Source organism: Diadema antillarum, unplaced genomic scaffold (assembly GCF_040938485.1).
Source record: "Diadema antillarum isolate AM-2024a unplaced genomic scaffold, OU_Dant_1.0 scf00000115, whole genome shotgun sequence".
NCBI lineage: Eukaryota > Metazoa > Echinodermata > Echinoidea > Diadematoida > Diadematidae > Diadema > Diadema antillarum.
Window position 1 is genome coordinate 1 of NW_027271004.1, and position 23302 is coordinate 23302.

At 38.7% G+C, this 23302-nt stretch overlaps 1 protein-coding gene across 1 annotated transcript; it reads left to right on the top strand.

The window, feature by feature from the left end:
- Positions 1–9210: 9210 nt before the first annotated feature.
- LOC139719789 (protein fem-1 homolog C-like) lies at positions 9211–12840 on the top strand. The gene has a single exon (XM_071631174.1). The coding sequence runs from the start codon at positions 9467–9469 to the stop codon at positions 11396–11398; it is 1932 nt and encodes a 643-aa protein (XP_071487275.1). The 5' UTR covers positions 9211–9466; the 3' UTR covers positions 11399–12840.
- Positions 12841–23302: the final 10462 nt, after the last annotated feature.

A 23302-nucleotide genomic window follows, 5' to 3' on the forward strand; every position in this document is an offset into this window, starting at 1 on the left:
GGGGCGATGGGGGCGGTCGCCCCCCCCCCCCCCCTAAGATTTGGACCGGGGATTTGGGAGGCGGGAAAAAAAAATGCGTGTATACTGTATGCATGCACATGAAGCGGGTCTCCTTTGCAACCTTTCATCAAATAAGATATTTTTTTGAATATTTCACTCAAAGTGTGCACCAGATCGTTGAATTTCAATTCAAAATATGCAAAATCTCTCGTGCTTGGGAGGGGGTATCCCCTTCCCAAACCCTCCCCCTCTGTGCCTCTTTCCCTAGCTTATATACACTTTTTAGATTTACAAAAAAATTATGAATAATTCTGAGTGCACAAGACTTATCACATACCTTCCAAAAACTCAAGGTTCCCTCATGTATAAGGGGAATTTCCCCTTTTAATCGACCCTTTCCTCCCTCAGTCCCCTCCCCCATCAGTTTTTTTTTTTTTGATTTCCCAAATGTTGATTCCATCAAATATGCGTATACGAGATATCTCAATTTCAACCTTAAAAAGGCAAAAGCTCCATCGGAAGGGAAAGGTGGAGATAACACTCGCCCACGCCTTCTCCCTGCTCACCCGCCCCTCCTCCCCCCCCCCCCCCTTCCGCCATGCATATAAGTAGACTGTGGCTATACCCAGATCGCTTTATTTCAATTCTAAAAACGCAAAAGCTCCGCGAGCGGGAGGCGGAATTCCCCTTCCCCTAAGCTCTACCTCACTAGACTTTATACACTGACACACAGATGGTGCACATTCGGAATAAGAGCTAAATTCCGTGATTTTAACACTTCGATGAAAAAGTATTGCACCAAAAATTTGCACCAGATCGCTGAATTTCAGGTCTGAAAACGCAAAATCCCCTTCGTGTGGGAGGGGATATGCCCCTATCTACAACCTCGTGTGCATGCTTTTTCTGTTTGATTGCTGAACAGACAGCGTTCATGATATTCAGTGTAAGAATTAATACAAGAAGTGTATTTAAATATAGGTAAATTGTTCAATAATAATCTACACTAAAATATACTGCAACCTCAAACAAGTGGGACTGCTTCAACTCGTTAAAACACGCAAAAACATGCATCAAATTGCACCATTTTGCAACATCAATATGCAAAAAGTTCTCACCGTGGGAGGGGGGACACCCCCCTCCCACACCCTCCCCCTCCCCCTTCGCTCGCTCCGCTCGCTCGGGTTCAGTCGCTTTCATGATATTCAGTGAAAAGAATTAATACAAGAAGATTATTCAAAATGATAACATTTTATATGCAAATTGTTCAATAATAATCTACATCAAAATATACTGCTACCTTACACTAATGTCACTGTTTCACGTCGATAAAACGCGCAAAAACATGCATCAAACTGCATCATTTGCAACATCAAAATGCAAAAAGTTCTCACCGTGGGAGGGGGGACACCCCCTCCCACACCTTTCCCTCTCCCTTCGCTCGCTCCGCTTGCTCGGGTTCAGTCGCGTTCATGATATTCAGTGAAAAGAATTAATACAAGAAGTGTATTTAAATCATACCATATTACAGGCAAATTGTTCAATGATAATCTACATCAAAATATACTGCTGCCTTACACTAATGTTACTGTTTCACGTCGATAAAACGCGCAAAAGCATGCATCAAATTGCACCATTGCAACATCAAAATGCAAAAAGTTCTCACCATGGGAGGGGGGACACCCCCTCCCACACCCTCCCCCTCCCCCTTCGCTCGCTCCGCTCGCTCGGGTTCAGTCGCGTTCATGATATTCAGTGAAAAGAATTAATACAAGAAGATTATTCAAATTGATACCATTTTATATGCAAATTGTTCAATAATAATCTACATCAAAATATACTGCTACCTTACACTAATGTTACTGTTTCACGTCGATAAAACGCGCAAAAACATGCATCAAATTGCATCATTTGCAACATCAAAATGCAAAAAAGTTCTCACCGTGGGAGGGGGGACACCCCCTCCCACACCCTCCCCTCTCCCTTCGCTCGCTCCGCTTGCTCGGGTTCAGTCGCGTTCATGATATTCAGTGAAAAGAATTAATACAAGAAGTGTATTTAAATCATACCATATTATAGGCAAATTGTTCAATGATAATCTACATCAAAATATACTGCAACCTTAAACAAGTGGGACTGTTTCAACTCGTTAAAACACGCAAAAACATGCATCAAGTTGCACCATTTGCAACATCAAAATGCAAAAAGTTCTCACCGTGGGAGGGGGTACACCCCCTCCCACACCATCCCCCTCCTCCTTCGCTCGCTCCGCTCGCTCGGGTTCAGTCGCGTTCATGATATTCAGTGAAAAGAATTAATACAAGAAGATTATTTTAATGATACCATTTTATAGGCAAATTGTTCAATAATAATCTACATCAAAATATACTGCTACCTTACACTAATGTTACTGTTTCACGTCGATAAAACGCGCAAAAACATGCATGAAATTGCACCATTTGCAACATCAAAATGCAAAAAGTTCTCACCATGGGAGGGGGGACACCCCCTCCCACACCCTCCCCTCCCCCCTCGCTCGCTCCGCTTGCTCGGGTTCAGTCGCGTTCATGATATTCAGTGAAAAGAATTAATACAAGAAGTGTATTTAAATTATACCATTTTATAGGCAAATTGTTCAATAATAATCTACATCAAAATAAACTGCTACCTTAAACAAGTGGGACTGTTTCACGTCGATAAAACGCGCAAAAGCATGCATCAAATTGCACCATTTACAACATCAAAATGCAAAAAGTTCTTACCGTGGGAGGGGGGACACCCCCCTCCCACACCCTCCCCCCTCGCTCGCTCCGCTCGCTCGGGCTCGGTCGCTTCGCTCCCTCGCAGACTAACCGCCCCCCCCTAAGATGAAATCCTGGCTACGCCGTTGATTTTTCATACAGACATATTTATACATTCTGCGAAAAAAAGTGGAGGTACCCACTCAAAAGACTATGCTTGTACAACGTGGGCACCTCACAGGAAGAAAAAAAGGGTGAAAACTTAACTACAAGTGTGCGGGATGAAAAAAGAAGTGGAAAAGGGGAAAGGGAAGAAGCAGAAATACAAGTAAAGAGACGAGACAGCTAAGAACAAAAAGCCTAGATCAATCGGTACATTCAAGATCAAACCAACAGAGACTATTAGCCATATTAGAAGTGTAGAGCGTTGAAAGCGACGAGAAAGTGATATATATACAATTGTATGGAATTGCTGATAGCAGAACACATTATCTGTTCTGTGAAGGCACGTAAGTTTGCAATAGGAAAAACAGGGGATGCGATGCGGAATTCCGCGAAAGACGCGACCTAACAAGCCTATGAAAAATCAATAGCATCCTGGTGCTTACAAAACCTACTTACTGAAAAAGATAAACAAACAAAATTAATTTCTTTCTGTTACATTATAAGACTTAAGAAGGAATAATTTCAATCTTTTTTAAAATGAAAACAAACAAGGAGCATTTTTTATGCCTGGACTAAGGGAGTTCCAGAATCTTGGGCCTGTATATATAAATGTCTGCTGAGCTAACACAGTTCTAAGCAGGGGCAAATGAAATTCATTAGACTGTCTTGTTGGGTAACTATGGTATGTCAGTTTACGAGGAAACATAGAATCAAATATAAGCGGAAGACAGTTATTATTATAAATATACATAAATTGTCCTAAATGAAATAAAAACAAATCCTTAATTTTCAGAATCTTATTTTCAGAAAACAAAGAAGCTGTATGAGAGCAAGGAGCGGCATTACAAATGATTCGAAGTGCCTTCTTTTGTAACAATAAAACCCTATCTAATAATGTTTGATGCGTGTTTCCCCATGCCAAGATTCCGTAATTTAAATAAGGTAATATCAAAGACGAATACAGTATGAATAATGAATGTTGGGGAAGAAACAATTAGAACCTGTTAATGACGCCTATATTGCGTGAAATAATTTTACAAACATAATCTATATGAAATTTCCAAGAAAGTTTATTATCTACTGTGATTCCAAGAAATTTTGTATATGAAACACTTTCTAAAACAGTATCATCAAAATAAATATCCATATTCAAATTATCTAAAGTGTTACTAAAAAACATATACTTGGTTTTATTGATATTCAGGGACAGCTTATTAGCTCGTTATATCCAATCTCGTAAATTTTGTAACTCCGCATTTACTGTGTGCACAAGAATATTTGGGTCTTCATGTGAATAAAACACATTTGAATCATCGGCGAAAAGTATGAATGATAACACTTGGGAAGAAGCACATAAATCATTAATATGAGCAATAAACAACAACGGCCCCAATATACTACCTTGTGGCACGCCACACTTTAGTTCTCTCATATCAGAGTTATAATTGTTTATTGAAATATATTGTTTACGATCAGTTAGATAACTCCTGAACCACTCCAAGGCCTTCCCACGTATACCAAAGCGGGACAACTTATAAAGCAATATATTATGATTAATGGTGTCGAAGGCCTTGGAGAAGTCCAGAAAGATACCGATCAAATGAGAGTGATTATCTACAGCATGTGCTAGCATACTTTATCAATAAAATTCAAAAATGCATGAGAGGTGCTATGCTTTTCTCGAAAACCAAACTGGGAGTTTGTTAGAACACAATGCGTCTTCAAAAAATTCATTGTTCTTTTATATATAACTTTCTCTAAGATTTTTGATATACAAGATAATAAAGAAATAGGTCTATAATTACTAATATCCAAGTTGTCACCATTCTTAAATATAGGAATAACTTTTGCTATTTTCATTTGTTCCGGAAACTGACCGTTTGACATTGACAAATTGAAAATATACACCAAAGGATCCACAATAGAATATATTGCTCCTTTTAAAATCATATTGCTTATTATCATCATAACCTGCACTTTTTTATTTTTCAAACCAGAAACAATATCAATAACCTCATACCTAGTGGTAGGAGTAAAAAATATAGAATGTGTGTTATACTGATTCAAAAAATCAGTAAAATGTTTATCAGTATTGGGAATTTCTTGAGTAATATCTTCTCCAATAGTTGTAAAATATTTATTGAAAATATTTACAATATCTTGAGAATTATCAATAATCTTGTCATCAAATCGAATTTTTGATATACCAGAGATTTCGGTGGATGTATTCATAGCTTGTTTTAATACATTCCACGTACTTTTTATATCATATCTATATCTCTGCAATTGCTTATGATAATATTTTTCTTGTCCATACGTAATATTTTTGTGAGGGTATATTTTTATATGAAGTGTATTTCAAACGTGCTTGCTCAGTTCTTTTCATCTTAAATGAATAAAACAATTTATTTTTTCTATTAATAGATCTCAAAATGGACTTTGTAATCCAGGGAAGCCATGGTGTTGTTTTATAATTCCCCCGTTTGTATTTTCTTTTGGGAATACAAATATCCAAATGATTATTCAAAACGTCAAAAAAATTATTCAAAGACAAATTAATGTCATCTGTATCAAACACACATTTCTAATTAGCATTATCTCTAAAGAAGCACAAAAAGAAAACAAGTTTTCTTGAGTTATACTCTACGCCTTTCCTGACAATGAAATGAATTAACATTAATATGATTATACTTAAAATGCGTCATAACAGGAAAATAATTAGTCATATCAGACAAAAATTAATTATAGAAGAATCTGGGAGAGTTAAAAAATTACAAAAAAACAGTATCAATCAAAGTAGCCGAATGACTAGAAACACGAGTTGGTTTGGAAATAAGAGGTAAAAAAGAAGAGGATAAGAATGTATCAAGGAATTCACCCGGTATATTGTTTGTTGTATGTTTTAACAAATCAATATTAAAATCACCGAGTATAAAGGACTCTGAGTTAGCAAATAAAGGATCTGTGAGCAACTCGGTGAGATATAATAAAAAATCTTTGTTATTAGAATTTGGGGGTCTATAAATGATACCTATCACAATATTTTTACTACCAGGAACATTAATTTGAACAAAAAGGGACTCCACAATGTCATTCATTTTGCTCAACTTTTCACAAACAATACATTCAAAACTGCTTAAAACATATAAGGCAACCCCACCACCAGAACGATCGGGTCTGTTATTCACAAAAACATTATATCCTTCAAGCGAGAAAGATCGTTTGGGGCATGAAGATAACCACGTTTCAGTTAGTCCTATCACTGTAAATAAAGGGTTATTTGGGTTATCCAACAATAACTGTAATTCATCAAAATGCTTACTTAAACTTCTTATATTCAAATGTATCAACGAAAATGTGTCTTTACATAAACCCTTTCGAATTTCTTTAAATTGATTCATAGTAACATAACTACGTAATGGGGCTTGGGTTAAATCATCAAAATCATACTGCATTTCTTCAGCTGTTGAGTTCATATTATCGGCAACTAACTTATCATAAAAAGATGTATGCGAATTAGAAACTGCATCATCTAGGAAATCAAATTCTGGTGTAGTAGGTCTAAATAGATCAAAAAACTCATCATCCAATACTGAATGAAAAGGCGCATTTATCCCCTCAGCCATTTTGAATGAGAAATTCTCTGACAATTGAGCGCGCAAATGATGCTATAAACAGGAAGAAACCAGTATAGGCATAACAGCAAAGTCGACGCGGCAGATACCGCACCGGATTCTGCGCAAAGTGAAATGGTAGGCTGGCGCCATGTATGTGTGACAATGAAGGGTAAGTGCCTCTCACGGGCATACAAACAAAACGTTCGGGCTAGTTGGCTGTCAGCAAAACCAGGGGTACTAGAGTAGTTAGAGGCAAGGAAATAAGAGGAGCATTGAACAATCAAGAAAATATAAAACATGGCTAATGTCTCTGTAGGCTTACACTTCGTTATAAAACACAACATACATAGAAAAGAAAAGAACAAAATGTTGAAAATACACATAATGGACATTGATCTTACACGATACACTACAGTACAGGTAAATTTCTCGTATGAAACGAGGGTGTAATCCCAGTTGCGGGTAGAGCTCCCGCCAATAAGTGCTAAAAAAACATCAACAGCTGATTTATAACGAGATAAACGGAATGAGGTAGGCCTTTGTGAAAAGGAGAAAAAAGAGAGTGGGATAATCGATCAAGAGGGTGAATAGTGAGAGAACATTATCAGAGCACCTTGTATTTTGAAAAGAAATAAGTGCGGCGGGGAGAGTCTCGTCTCAGTGGACTTGGAATATGTAGAATGACACCGAATACATCGTAAACCCAAGAGCTTCGAAAGGGTAAAGATTTGAGAGACTTTGACGTATTCAATAAAAACAGAAGATCAGAAGAACGCTATACGAGTTAAGAAAAATGTGCATATATCATGAAATAAAACATGTACATCTGAGCAATTTATCGACGTGTTGACATCAATCATCGATTTTTTTTTTAATCAATGTGCAGCTGTTCAAAAACTTACTCAACATCAGGGTCAAGGACTTACGTAAGACATAATATGAAGAAAGAAAAAATAAGAAAGAGAAAGAGAGAAAAGAATGTGTAAAGGGAAGGTGTCAGCAAGTAAAACGTATAGAACCGCATACTTCCGAACTGGGTGTGGACAAAACAACACCAATTGAACCCGGTAATCTGCTACATCGACAAAGACTTAACAAGGATAATGCCGAATTGAGGGAATTTGACCTGTTCCCAACTTGTAACAAGACAAACAAAAATCGGAGAAAAATTCCTGTGACAGGGAACAAAACGCTTGTACTTGGACATTGAATCTATTAAAGGGAATGTGTATCGGTTCAAAAACTTGCTAAGCATTAGCGTTTAGTCAGAGGACTTGCGTAAGACAAGAAACTTGCATATAAAAACGAGTGGAAAGTGTAGAATGAATGCTAGACTAACACCAGCAAGAAAGAGAAAAAATGTACATAATATTATGTGATAATGCACGTAAAGCTGAATATTCTGTCGATGTGTTGACATAAATCAACGATTATTCTATCAATGTGCAGCTGTTCAAAAACTTACTTAATTTCAGGGTCAAGGACTTACGTAAGACAAGAATATAAAGAAACACAGAACAAAAGAGAGTGAGAAAAAATGTTAGAAGGGAAGGTGTCAACAAGTAGGATACGTGGGTATGAATAGCAAGAAAAGAATAACCATTTTAAAATTACAAAACCACATACTTCCGAACTAAGTGTGATGGGCAGAACAACTCCAAGTGAACCCGGTAATCTACGACTTCGCCAAACAAAAGACTTAACAAATCTGGGACAGGGAACAAAAAAGATTGAACTTGGGTATTGGGTCAATTAAAAAGAATGCGTATCAGTCATGTCGTTTCAAAGACTAGCTAAGCATTTGTTGGAGGACTTACGTAAGACAAGAAACTTACATGTCAAAAAACATGTAGTAAGCATACATGAGAATGAAAGCTAGAGTAACAACAGCAAGGTTGGAATTCTGAAATTGCATACGTTGAAATGTGGGTAGGAAGTGAAAGTACTGCTTGCCGACATGTTTACAAAGGGCAGTGACTTAAAAAAGAATTGACACGTTTTCTGGTGTGTAACAGAAGAGTCGCTCAAAAGAGAACTGCATTCGTGAATAAAAGCGTGTGCTAAAAAGCATTAGGGACATGTACAGAGACGCAATAACAAATATGTGAAGCAGTTCATGATGGAAATGATGATGATAATAGAAATAATAATGATGAATATATTACAGTAATCGTCATATTATTATCTTTTATTTGTGCAGGCCTATATCATTATCATCGTCATGTTATATTATTATTATTATTATTATTATTATTATTATTATTATTATTATTATTATTATTATTATTATTATTATTATTATTATTAATATTAATATTAGCAGTAGTAATAGTAGTAGTCTTGCTGTAGCTGATGTTGATATTGTCTTATTATCAGCATCATTTATTTTTATAGGATGTTCATCATCAGCATACTATAAGTAATACGATTTACATCACCCTTTCCAGATGGTTCCTGCTTGAATTACCGGAAGGACCCAGATCACAGAACTCTCGAGTAGTAGTTGACTTAGAGGGCGCAACATATTTCTGTCAATTTAGAGTAGACAGTACGGTCGGTACTACATTCTTCACGTACAGACCGGACGGGTATAACGGTGAGCGGAGCTAGCTAAAGCCGCCATCATACCGATGTCATTGCACCGCATGCACTGGCTACTAACTGCCGGGAATTCGCTGATCAATCTAGATCCAGAAATCTAGGTAACTTTATATTTCCACGTACACTACGCCATGTATGTTACGTATGTACACACTTTATGGTGACTGGTGATGTGTGCATGAGTGGAAGTTGTCGCTTCGGAGACCTAGCTACATCTACTAAATCATCAGAGGTTTACTTTTTGTGAAGAATGAGCAAGTATGAACTCGTGTAATGAATACCTTCCACGCTAAATATTCTCGTGATTGTGATGCGACTGATTTGTGATTCCGGAGGGTCGTAAGAATGTCCAAGAAACAATCTGCTGCTGTCCGTGATCCCGACTTTTACAAAGTGAGTGTGTTTCATGCAGCTCGTGATGGAAAGTTATGCCGCATCAAGAAATGGTTCCAGCTCTTCAACAAGGAAGAGGTCAAGTGGATTGTGTCACAGATTGTGGAAAGCACCACCCCATTGATTGTGGCTTGCAGACATGGTCACATAGACGTGGTGAATTACTTTATTGAGCAGTGCAAAGCGGACATTGAGCAGGTTGGTTCTGTGACATTTGATGGGGAAACGATAGATGGTGCACCACCCCTGTGGTGCGCAGCTGCCGCTGGACATTATCAGACCGTTGCAACATTGATCAAGCATGGTGCGAAAGTCAACCACACCACTTACTCAAACTCTACCCCTTTACGTGCTGCTTGCTTTGATGGTCACTACGACATCGTCAAGTACCTTGTGCAGCATGGTGCGGACATTGAACTCGCGAATCGCCATGGGCACACATGTTTGATGATATCCTGTTACAAGGGGCATTACAAGATTGCCGAGTATCTGTTGCACCTTGGTGCTGATGTAAACAGAAAGAGTGTACGTGGCAACACTGCACTGCATGACTGTGCGGAGTCTGGAAGCCTTGAAATCATGAAGCTGCTCCTCAAACACAGAGCAAAAATGGATGTTGATGCTTATGGCATCACACCCATTAAAGCTGCGGCAGTGGCTGGCCATGTCAACATAGTGGATTATCTGGTTTCACTGAGTGATATACCACGCTCGGAGAAGATTGACGCCCTGGAATTAGTTGGAGCTACCTTTGTTGACAAGAAACGTGACATGCATCAAGCGATTGGCTTTTGGGAGCGTGCAATGGAACTCAGATACAATGATAGGGTACATCTTGTTCATAAACAAAAGTGTGCAAAGCCAGTAGCAGCCTACGAATTCACTGTAGAAGCACAGAATAGACAGGATTTGGATAATATGGTTGGAGACCCCGATGAAATGAGGATGCAAGCCCTGTTGATACGAGAGAGGATACTTGGACCAGCCCATCCAGACACAACGTACTACATAAGATACCGTGGTGCCGTGTATGCCGATTCTGGCAACTTTGAGAGGTGCATTATGCTGTGGATGTATGCACTAGAGATGCAGCAGGATGCCTTAGAACCTCTCAATCCCATGACACAGAGCAGCCTTCTCTCCTTCGCTGAGCTGTTCGCGTACATGTTATCAGAACGCAATGGTGAGCGAGTGTATCAGCATGTTCCATTCAGCGATGTTGCAGTCGTGTATTTGAAAGGCATCGCGGAGATGAAGCGAGGCGTGCAGCAGCATCCTTTCTGGCCGCAGCAAGAGAAAGAGACAACAAATTTCAACCGGACTCTCCTCATCCTAATGCACCTCATGTGTCTTGTAGCTAAGCGAGATGGAGCAACACCCGTACAAATGGAGGAAGTGAAACAGGCGACATATGAACTCGTCAAGCTTCACCTTCGCGGCAGCCAGGGATTCACCCCTCTCCACCTTGCCGTTGACAAAGCAACATCCTCAGTGGGACGATACCCTGTCTGCAATTTCCCCGACAAGAAAGTTGTTCAGTTTCTACTGGAGTGCGGGGCCAACTGTAACCTGCTGGACATCAATGGTAACTCGCCGCTCCACGTAGCCGCTCTGAACATGGCCAGTCCGGGAACGGCGAATGGGGGTAAGCAGGGGGACAGCAGCAGTGAGATCATGAAGATTCTTCTAGATCACGGTGCACACTGCGACTATCGCAACTATGCAGGCCAGACACCACTAGAACTTCTTAAGGTTGCCTGTGATCTGGCGCCAATCAATTATACAACACTGCAGTGTCTGGCTGCAAGGTGCATCTCTAAGAACAAGATTCCCTTCCGAGGAAACATACCAAAGGCACTGGAGGGATTTGTAGCTATGCATTGATCTTTGAAATTTATGTAAACTGACTATGCCTGTGAATTTATGATTTATGCATTTCATGCAAATTGGGCTATCTATTTCATCAGATAATGACATGGATTGATGACTCCTTTTATCAAAAGGGGAAGTACATTGACATCTAAAGATGTCATCTTTTGTACTGTACAGGTACTGTCAGACATGTTTACATTTGAAAGGAATTTATAAGCTTATCTTTGAAAGATCATCTATATTCGTAATTGTGTTTCAGAATTATATCTTGCCTTGACTAGAAGTTGCCAATACTATGAATCTTCCCACAGGTTTGAGGTGATTTAGAGCATGCATCTAGTACAGTGTACTTATGGTTGTTTTCTGTCATGCCATCTGAAGAGAGAAACTTAGCTGAGCATGTACACAGATCAGTAATATACAGTTCTTAACCTAAACTTGCATCTTTGCATGACATGAGCTCTATAAGACAAAACTCCATAGTGCAGCCACATCAAGGTTGTCATTAGATGCCAAGCTAGTTTAACCTACAGACCTACAAAATTCTCTACTTTCATGATCATACAAGATTTTACATACTGTATGCGTCCTGTGTGTGATTTAGCTCATAAACTTTGGCTGGCCTGTGGCTTTGAAACCACCGATTTAGCACAATGCACTTTTCTCTTGTGATAATTCCCCATTAAAAGTGGACTGACTGATTTTATTTTCAATTGGCTTAGTAACATTTATAGAATGAATGATCAAAACACCCAATGATCTGCAGTTTGTTTTTACTATGTGTTCTACATACGTGAAGCTCCTGTGGTTTAAAGTTGCAACTATTTTTGCTACTCACATAGTTCTAGAATAATGTCATGCATTTTTATAGCCAGCAGTATTTTACCTGATGACCGGAGTGCATTGCTAGACTACAAAACCTTGTTGAAAAGGACAAGTTATATTCGTACTACTCTGATGTTTCAATGTGATTACTGTATTGTTATAATGCATGGTACCATCCACACTCCAATGAATAGAAAATATGTTGCTAAGACGTCACATTATAAAGCCATTTGGGTGCATACAATCTTCAGCAAGCAATTTGAATGCCCTCGGCCCCCATCCATTCCCTGTAATGCACATGCCCAGGCAGACGGCACAGACAAATCAACAAATTGTGCACACTTTTACAAATTCTCATGCCCTTCAGTCTTAGTTTTAGTACTGTAGAAGCCATATGATCGTTTCCCGTCCTACCCCTTCCCCCAAGCAAATGATATTGTTTGAAGCATCTCCTTTGGAGGAAAAAGACAGAAATGAAGCAAAAAGTAGGCTCGACAGCAGCCAATGTGGCCTACATTTTTATGACATGACTGCATGGTACTTTAAACCTCGAGCTGAAGTTCGGCAACCCAAAAGTCAACACAAACATAGCCCTGCCTTTTCTTATGTTGATTCCTGTGAAATTCTTCCTGTGAGACAACCTCTCTAAGTTTTCAAATTGCATTTCTTGACACACTTTAGTTCTCCTTAACTGCTACTGTGGCAATAGCCATGTATGTTAGTGCATTTAGGTCAATTTAATGTCGACGTAAATGTTCAGTTGACATAAATACTCAGATGAAGGTAATTTGCTGAGTCCTAAGAACGTTGACTTGCACACGGTTTTCTGAAGTCTGTATTTTAGTGACTGCCCATAGCATTAATCTGTCCTCTTCCAGGCCCATTCTCAGGACATGCCTCAGCCAATGAACTGTACTAGCAATTGTCATGCATGTTTACAACTTCGCTTGACTCATCATCAAGTGTATTCCCAGCCCCACCCCCCCCCCACCATCTTTACTCAGACCACATTGTTTTTGTTCATTGTTGTGGGTACGCTTATTTCAGGGTGGGGGCGGGTACATCGTGTTAGCTGTGATATGTCTTGTTGATTGAGAAGATATCATTTAGGGCTATAAAGTTAACAACAGAGATACGGTACATACATTTGTATAACCACACAACTTGTTGGTAATCATGTTACGTTGTATGAAAAGGCATTTGAATAAATGTATGATATGAAGGTACAACGTAATCTTAACTCTCTATATTCTATTACATAAAGGTATATTTTGATGGACTATACATGTCCAGTCAGCTGTAAACTGGTTTTGACCTATTTCATTTCTCTCCGACTGGTGTATTTACGCACATGTACTTTTGTTGTTGTTGTTTTTTGTTTATTTGTTTTTGTTTTTGTTTTTTTGCTGTGTGATGCCCCTGCAACTTTGGGACAAAAGGAAAATCAGTGTCGCATGATGATGTGCTCTGCATTTTGTTCAACTGTCATCAATATCAGCAGCAAACTGAAGATCCTCCAGCATTCAAGTTCACTGTATTAGATAGATCAAATAACACCAAACAAACTGACCAAGGATGTGAGTTTAATTTTAATGGGATCAAAATTATTATATTGTGAATTTCTAAATTGGTCACTTTGTCTTCTTGCAACAGTGATATCAGGCTAATTGCATACAACTGCAAGATGAGATGGTAGGGTCATTGTCTCACAAGTATGCCCTTTGTTGCACATAAATCTTCACTAAATTTGCACATGTGTTCATCATGTGTGCACCTGTGATGTCAATTCAAGAAAAACATTGTAAGCCCAGCACCCCAAAACCATTGCAATAATTTAGCAATGCTGACACTGAAGAGTGTGTATATCCTTGTATTCTAGGCAATGATGTATTGCATATTAGTGTACAAAGTGTGTACACCATCTACATCAATCATTTGTGTCCATTATCACTATTCTGTGAAAGCATGATCAGATTTGAGATATCATTAAGTTTGTTCTGATTTCAAAAGTTGTTAAAATATTCTGTTTGAAAGTTAGCAACATGAAGAGGAGTGGGTGCTATTTGACATGCAGCCCCATCAGAAAGACGGGATGTTTTTAAGTGACAGAACACCAAGGTGTTTTCTTTTTCTTTTCTTTTTTGTAAAAAATGAAAAGAAGAAAATGGCCACTTTTTGAAAATGATTACCAGTGTTGGTACATATATTTGGTTAATTGTTTGGGCCTTGGGGTAGATCAGCCTGTTGACAAATGCCCCGAGTCCATTTCATTCCCTTTGAATGTTCCTGGTTTCTGTGGGGCTTAATGCATTCGTCATTAGTATGATACCATGATCTTCATTTCTGATTTGTAGTCACCAGCGTGTAGGTTTGATTGCACATAAAGAATATACATGCCCAGCTTGAATTGTCATTATGCACTGTCCTCATAGTTCTGTTTAAAAATGGATTTTTTTTTTCTCGTTTTCATTGACTTGTAAACAGTGCCCTTCAAAAAAAACAATACAAGGGTAGACAGAGAAGTCTGTTATTAAAAAATTTTGCTGTTCAAGGTAAATTACACATTGTTATGACTGAACAATTCTATGATGTGTGCATCAAGTGTTACCCTTTGTGTTGATCGTAAATGTTATCACATGCATGGCTTGTCATCCCTTCTGGTATGTTAAGCTGACTGCACTCTGGTGCATGGTGCCATCAGTAAATGGACAAGCCTGGAATTAACCTGTAAGGGTCCCTCACCGAATGACAAATGACTCTCAGAAGGCAGGTTGAAGACATTGCTCATATACTTTTTTTTTTTGGGGGGGGGGGGGGGGGGGGGAGAAGGATTTGTAGAGGGAAGGGAGCATCTAGGGAAAATTTAATGACTTCTTCTAGCTTTTTCTGTTTGTTTGTTTGTTTTTGTTTGCTAAGTGACCAGCAACCTGTGATGCATCACCTGCAAAAGAAGAAGCCTTCTTGGTTTGGTTTGTTTTTTCTCTCCTTGCTATGGCACCCTTGTTGGAGGCCTCCTGCATAGCTGTCATGTGCATATTTTAAGACATGTACAAGGCCAACAAGGAAATGCCCCAGAATGCAACGATAAATGCATCATATTCAATTGAGGCCTAATGGTAATATCTTTGCCACATCTGCACAGATGATTTTGCTTTCCGTTTGTACGTGTGAATATTAGCAAACAGGATAGAGTATACATGTACATGTACGAATACTAGCCTGATGAACCCTTGCCCTACCCCCAAACTACAGCTATAAAGAGCATCAGAAAGCAAAATGGGGATTCTAGTAATATAGCTCTATGGGAATTAATCAGAAAGATATGTCAGTTGAAATGATAATTGTAAAGATGTTGCAAGTCATTAGAGGAAGGTTTTGTCCTGTGGTTAAGTTTAAACCTGCCCAATAGTGACTTTTAGGAACACTTGTACAGTGTACGTGGTAGGCCTATCCTTCTCAAATTGATCTGCATGTGACAGAAAGACAAAAAAGGTCACTCTAATATCTTGTGCTTCAGTGACCTGCCAGTTTTGTTTCAAATGCAAAAATACCAAAATTATTATTACTTGTTTAATTTTTTTCTTCTCAGAATTCTGCAAAGAATAAATGTCCTTTGTTGTTTTTGACAAGCACAACAAAGTACAGTGTACCACGATCTGGGCAAACTTGCATCGTTGCAAGTACAGTGGGGATTGTATTCAAGCGCTGTTAGCCATATCCTGGTGAGAGCGATCTCAGTGTATGTTTGCATTCACCATGACTATACACCTTTTATATGCTAGAGTCAAAGTTGAATGTACACGTAGAACAGTCAAACCTGTTAATGATAGCGAAAAAGTGTGCAAGGGGTTCAACAAATTAGGTGGCTTCTGGCTAGTGTCATAGTCAGGCGGCCACTGCATTGTGGGGTCTATTTTTTTTTTTCCTGTGAGAGTTTGTAGTGGCCACGCAAAGCAGGTGACCATTATAGACAGGCGGGCTGGTAGGACTGGTTTGACTTCAGCAATAAAGGAGTATTTAATTGTGTATGACGTATGCTATAGGCAGAAGTGTGTGATAGAGAAAGATCTGTATGGTAACAGCCATGAGCACAACAGACATGCGGGGTCATGGAGAATACATCGGGAAGTCTAACTCTCCCACTTTGGGCTGGACTTCTCCCGCTTTGAGGCCATCTTTTCAAAATCTCCCTCTCTAGGTGTACATGTATGTCTCCCACTTAAGATGTTTCTTTTTTTTCTCCCACATAAATTTTAGCTTTCTCTCACCCAACTTAGAGTTCTTAAGGTCTGTCACAGTCAGTCCGCAGCGCGAGCGAAAACGCACGTATTTATTCAAGTCGTATGCACGGCTGAGCGGTGCTTGCATACGTAATGAGCAGATACATGGTCATGAATAAATCCGTGTAGAACGAGTATTTCTTGTCAGTTTTCGACACTTTTAGTATCGACTGAAACAGAAAACATAAGCAAATATGCTCATGATCAAAATGAACGGAAAAGAAGAATATAGAATATCAAAATCCCTCTCGAAGTTCGGTATTGTATTCAAAAATATTCCTTCACGTTTGACGCCAAAAAAACTAACCTGAAATCTTTCATGCCCCTCTAAAATATGGTGAAGACTATGTCCGCTAAAGTATATAGCATCACAATAAGGGCACGTTTTCCCATCTTCATTTCAATACGGGTCAGGAACTAGCAAAATTCAGAGACATGTCTAGCGTCGAGTTTAAAAAGATTATCCTCGCATTCGCACCGGAATTCCGGGTCTGTGATTGGTCGAAATCTGTCGCAAGACGCGGCGTGTCGCATTGCGTAGTATCCATTGGCTGCTGACTCAATGCTGTGAGTTTTAAATGTTAGGTTCCAGATTGTGATCGAATTTTCACTCTCTATACAAAACTTGAACTTTACACAGGAACCAATGATGTGTATGTGAGTGTGCACTTACAATGACCCTGAACAATGGACCTGGCTGTCACCTGTTCCGAGCTCTGCTGCAAGGCACATGAATGCTTAATCAATTATTCATGTGGATTGCCCCGAGCACTGCTAGTCTGACTTCTTGACACAGGGTGAAATGCATGCACATGAAAGAAGTAAGCACATGTTTCCATGTGCTTGCACACACCACATTTCAGAATGAACAAAGACTAGCTGTGATAGTGGAATTCCTCATGAAACATTCCAGTCCTGGCCATTGTCCACGACCAATGTCTGGGTATCAACAACACATTCCACGCGTGTTCATTCACTACCCCACTTCCAGTAAGAAAACATAATTTGCCTTGTTTTCAACAGGAAAATTCACAATCTTAAAAATGGTGCCCCTCTTCGTTTTTTAATTGATCATACTCGCTCAAGTTTCACGATTGTGAAATCGAAGAAATTACGGAGATCTATTTTTAATACCAGTCAGGAACTAGCAAAACATCAAACTATGATCTAAAAGCTTCTTGAACATTGGCAAAATAATCGTTTACTTTGATGCTAAAATGGACTACTATATTGACATCAAAAATAGGGAAATTATGTGTCAAATTAATGAGCATAATCAGCTCTATAACTTAACTAACCATCCTGGGTCAAACAATGCACTGCGAAAGCTATGAAAGCTGTTGTTGCGACCTCTGCAAAAAACTCTCGCAAAGTATCGCGAAATCTCGTCAGTCTCAAGGGCACAAACTGCGTAAACGTGATTCTGAATAAAATTGTCGTTCGTGCCTCATTATCGCACACGCTGCGGACTGACTGGTCATGTACAACTGTACATGTAGATTCAAAACATGAGACTAAGATACTTGTAGCATCAAAGGTCATCAAAGGTCATCTATAATTGTAGAGCTTCCAGGGCCCTGAATCAGGCCCCAGATCCATGCAGCAAGGATGCCATACTTTGTACATGTGACATGCGCCATGCACACATATATTGTGCCCATGTTCGTGTGATTAGAGCCTCTTGTTTTCTCCAGGCAGAGGAATATACTGTAGGGGTGGGGTCTCTCAATACATGCACATGTGCCATGTTCTCTTGCTGGTTATTCAATATATTTTTCTATGTGCCACCATTTCTGATGAAATTCATCCTGTCTTACCATGATATGGGATGCATGTTGTAGTCCATGATATTGACCAGTCGGTGTGTGTGCTGTAATCATGCACTACACTCTGCTGTTCTTCATGTTCCCGAAAACCTGAATTTGACTTCAAAAGTACTGTCCTTGGGTCATTGTCTATTGCTGTGTTATGTACAATGTACCATGCCACAAAGCTGGTCTTTGGTGTTCTTGTTATACTTGAAAACCAGGATATAGTAAAGTATGTTATATTTTACTTTGCAGATATTGAGCATGGAACTGCTGGTATCTCAAAAGTTAAGGTACTGCTAATAGGAGGTTTTGTTTTGTTTTGTTTTGTTTTGTTTTGTTTTGTTTTGTTTTGTTTTGTCTTTTTTCTCAAAGAGTCAGTTGGAGAATGAGGCATTGTGTTATGCACAAACTGTGGACATACTCTATATAATCATTAATTTGTCAGTCATACTGTTGCACAAGAATGTAGATTGTATCACATGTCATCAGTGTACTGAGCAGAAAATGCATTTATATGATATGGGAGAGAATTGCCTGGATATCTGGTGTATTTCATATCTCTTGCTTACTGATAAGTTTTATGCATTATGCCATTTTTATGCAAGCATGTTTATCTATAGTTTAACCTACTTGTAATGCAAAGTTTGAAGTGATACATCTACTGTCTGGTCACAATTCGAACATTTCTGCGAAGAGTACTAGTACACTTAATAGACAAACAACATTTGTACATGCAGTGCAGTAAAACAGTATTGTTCCTCATATAAAGAAATGCTTTCTGCCATTGATATCGACTTTTCAGAGAGTAGAGGTTTCTATGGGAAGAATATCAGAACTAGAGAGAAATATTCGTAAAGTGAAAAAGAATATTTATCACAGAATTATAACATTCAGGTCTAAAGAGCCATTATGCTGGCACAGTGTACAAGTTACAATCGTTGATTTGTTATCAAGGTTGAGATTGTAATGATATGTGAAGAGAGAACGAGAGAGAGAGAGAGAAAGAGGATAAAACCTCAATGTTTCTCTCTCTCTATGATATCACAGAATTAAAATCTTGTCATGTTTCGACAGCTGGACATTTGGTAATCACTCTGTGTCATGCATTTGTCATTTGTTTGTTGTATACAACTCTACCCTCAAACTTTGCAAGATCTCTGATTTTCACGTAGAGCTTGCAAAGGAACAGAAAGGAAGAAAACAAGATAAAATGAGCATTATTTTCTATTTGCCTTGGTGGCTTGCCATACAGTCTCGTGGAAGGCTCCCTGGTCTTAAAGGTAGGGGATACCTTTTGCAGACCTCCCAAAATGCAGCAAAACATTAAATATGAACCTCAGGGGACTTGCTTAGGCCACTGCTTAGAAATTTGGAAGTCAACAGTTGTCTAAAATTTGAATAATGCACAAAACTCAACTACTCAGTAGTTCTGTGTGTCAGCCACACTTAAGCCTTTTTGTTGCATTCTTCTGTATTTGTGATCTATAAACACAAATCTAAAAGTACAAGAGCTGATGTAATAACATATAGAGTGTGTGGTAAGAATGTATATTATAGAAATGTTTGTAAGTGTTGATGAACTTTCTTCACAAAATATACATGATGGACACACATGCAGTACATGGGTCTGCAAAGGTAGCCTAGTAATGTACTGGAATTTACGGTGAGCCCCGAAAACAATTCAATTCAAAATCTAACCGTCAAAAAAATGTACTAAATGTTACCTTCCACTTTCAATACTTTATGGGAGTTTCTAAAATGATATTCTCTTCAACATACCACTGTATTTATACAACTCTTCATTTAAGGCGTGCAAATGGGATTCCCTACCTTTAAAGATCAAACATTGTGCTGCTTTGTGTTCTCAGAGAAGCAGGTAGACTGCCGCAAAAAGTAAGGACTTGAAGGACAGGTGTGCACAGACATCAAAATGCTGAATTCAGGGTTGTCTTTAAATACACAATATGTAAACAACATGATGTTACATACATTGTATATTTCATTTAATATCTACATGTAATACCCAAATCTGACAATGTGGCGAAAATAATTACACTAAGATCGTTTTGGACAACAGATCCTATGGCTGTTTTCTGAGTAAGCTCTTCATTAAGATATTCTTGTCTGTGAAGAGAATGAGATTCAAGGCCATGTGCGGTGAGGTACAAAGGAGGATATGTGTAGGTGTACGCTAATGCGGCTCTTTTTTGTCTTGTCTGTTTTTTTTAATGGATGTAATTCCAGTATTTTTTTACAAAGTTCCTGGTACTAATTTGAGACTTCTAGTGAATATGGCTCACGAACATAAGTGAACATGTTCTGCGAGTGTGTGTGAGGTTCTAGGTCTGAATGATACAACACAATCTAAATTTATCCAGCTGTGACATTTCTTTTTGTTGGTTTGTTTTGTTTTTTATTTGCTTGAAGACACGAGTTGGCTTGCTGCCTGAAGAGGGCATGCTGAACGTGAAGTAGGGACATGACAAGCTTTGTAATAGCTCCCAACAACTCCTATCCATTGGGTACGTGTCTGGGACAACAGCCAGCTCATGCCGAGGTAGTAGGCTTGACTATCTGTCTATCCTCAGTCAGTTGGCTGCTGGGATTACACCGGCAAGCAGCCACGGATGTGACCGCTGTCTCGTGAAACAAAATGCACTGATCGACGGTACAGCTGCCCTACTGGAGAAGAGTGGAGGGGGGTCCCAAATGGTTACAGCACTAAACTGTTCATTCAATTTTTCAATGTTCATTCCCCTTTCTCTCTCATCAGCTTTCTGTTATTCATCCTCTTTGCCCTTATCTGTCATTATTTGTTGTTCGTTCACCACTCGCAAAACTTGTCCCACCTGATTGACACACACTTTTTTTCTTTTGTTTTTTAGTTATCTTTTTTAATAAATTTCTATGATTTTACATAAGAAAATACTTATCTTGTATTTACACAATATTCAATCAGCAATGATTAATCAAACAAAAAACAACACATAACCCAGAATCATAACATACATCTTAATTTTATGTGCAAGCTTACTCGTACACACACACACACAAACCCTCCTGATCTACCTCCTTGATCAAAACGATCAAATACACTGACTCACACACACACACACACACACACACACACACACACACACACACATTTTGGCATGGATGAATGCTGTTTGAAGCTGTATGTTGTACCAAGTAATCTACTGACACTACTCTGTATGATTCATTGTTGTGCATCATGTTTAGGTCATTCGTTCGGGAAGGTGATTTCCCCTTTTTTGTTGGGGCGGGATGGGGGAGGGGGCAGGGGGAGGCTGGTTGAACAGTTCAAAATGAGGGAAGCGAGTGCAATAGGGATCCTAGCAATGAATAAGAAAGGAGTGTTTTTGTATCACATCAGAACTCTGGTGCACCAAGCTGAGCAGAGAGAGAAAGTAAAGACTACAATCTCTGAAATAGTAGTGTGTCTGGATTTTTGGTGCAGCATTTGGTTATGACTATCAAAGTTTGCAACTTCGTAAAAGGGGTGGGGTGTTTCTAAATCAGAATGGGGTGTTTCTAAATCAGAATGGGTTTGTGGCTTGTGGCAGGGGTTTTTCATTATGTATGTACAAATCGGTGTATATTCATGTACATTGTATATTTAGGTGTGGGTGCATCTGTCTGTCTGCAAGTGTATGTTGGCATAGGTACATTGTATATATGTGTTTGTCATGCATGTGTGTGTGTGTGTGTGTGTGTGTGTGTGTGTGTGTGTACAAATTAATGTAGGCCTATGCATTGTGACCCATTGTTGCGTGGAGATACTCCACATCTCACAGCCATTATTGTTGGGAAGTCAAGTATGATCTGAACAGTCTGGTGGATGAACCCTTTTCTTACCACCGCTGAACAATACCATTGACATTTCATGAAGAGTAGGCGACAGTTGCAGCAACAGGGTTAAATGGAAAAACAAAATGTGTGTGTCTTAAAAGATTTGCATGAAAAAGCATAACAGTATGAAAGTGTATTTCAATTGATTTGATTCCTAAAAACATTTGTAAATTGTAGGGGCCTACTGAAAATACTCAGGTAAAGGTAATACAGTGGGTCCTATTGATGCAGGACATGCATCTACTAGAAGTACTGGAAGTACAATATATTCATTAATTTTTAGAAAGACATAGCAAATAACTTTGCTGTCAAAAATTATATATTTCACTTGTCACATTCAAGCAATGTACAAATGTATTTCTGATAAAGGACAAAGGTGGATGAAAATGTGTAATATGTAAAGAACATGAAGTTTTGTTTTGTATTTCATATCTCAGATACCAAGGAGCCTATTTCTGTTGCTAAAAAAAAATCCCATTTCCCTCGCAATGTTTTGAGATTGAAAACATTGTATTGAATGGTCATTGTGTAATGCAGCTAGCTTTCTAGAGATGAGATGAATGTATGTTACAATATATGCACATGGGTATATCATAATTTAGTTTCCAGTGAAAAAAAAAAAGAGTTTCAAACTTCAGAGCCATTGTTGGTTCATGTACAATGTAGCTCTATGGTTATGAATGTATGGTGTGAACATTTAGTACATTTATCTCTACAATGTATTAGAAATTAGAAGCACAGTTCAGGTTAAAATGCTGAGAAAATTTTCAAGCATCCTAAATCACATTCCATTTAAGAGCTGTATAGCAGTGAGTGTCATACAATTTATGACATTTCTCTATGCTGTAAGTTAATTGTTGCACAGATTTAGTCTGAACCCACATGTAAAAGTACTGTAGTCTCAAGCACTACGAGTCACTGATGGTTCAAAGAGTGCTATGTGCACGGTATATACATTATGATGCATATCAATCATGTAGGCCTATTATTATAGATACATGTGCATTAGTACTATCATTTCTGGGCACTTTATTGTTCCGCGTAGGAATTATGTAAATAAAGAGTTCGACAAGATGACCGAGATCGACCAAACACCTTGTTTGAGAGTCTGGGTATTTTTGGTGATTATG

Excerpts from the sequence above, each read along its gene's own strand:
- LOC139719789 (XM_071631174.1), top strand. The coding sequence starts at position 9,467 with ATGTCCAAGAAACAATCTGCTGCTGTCCGTGATCCCGACTTTTACAAA.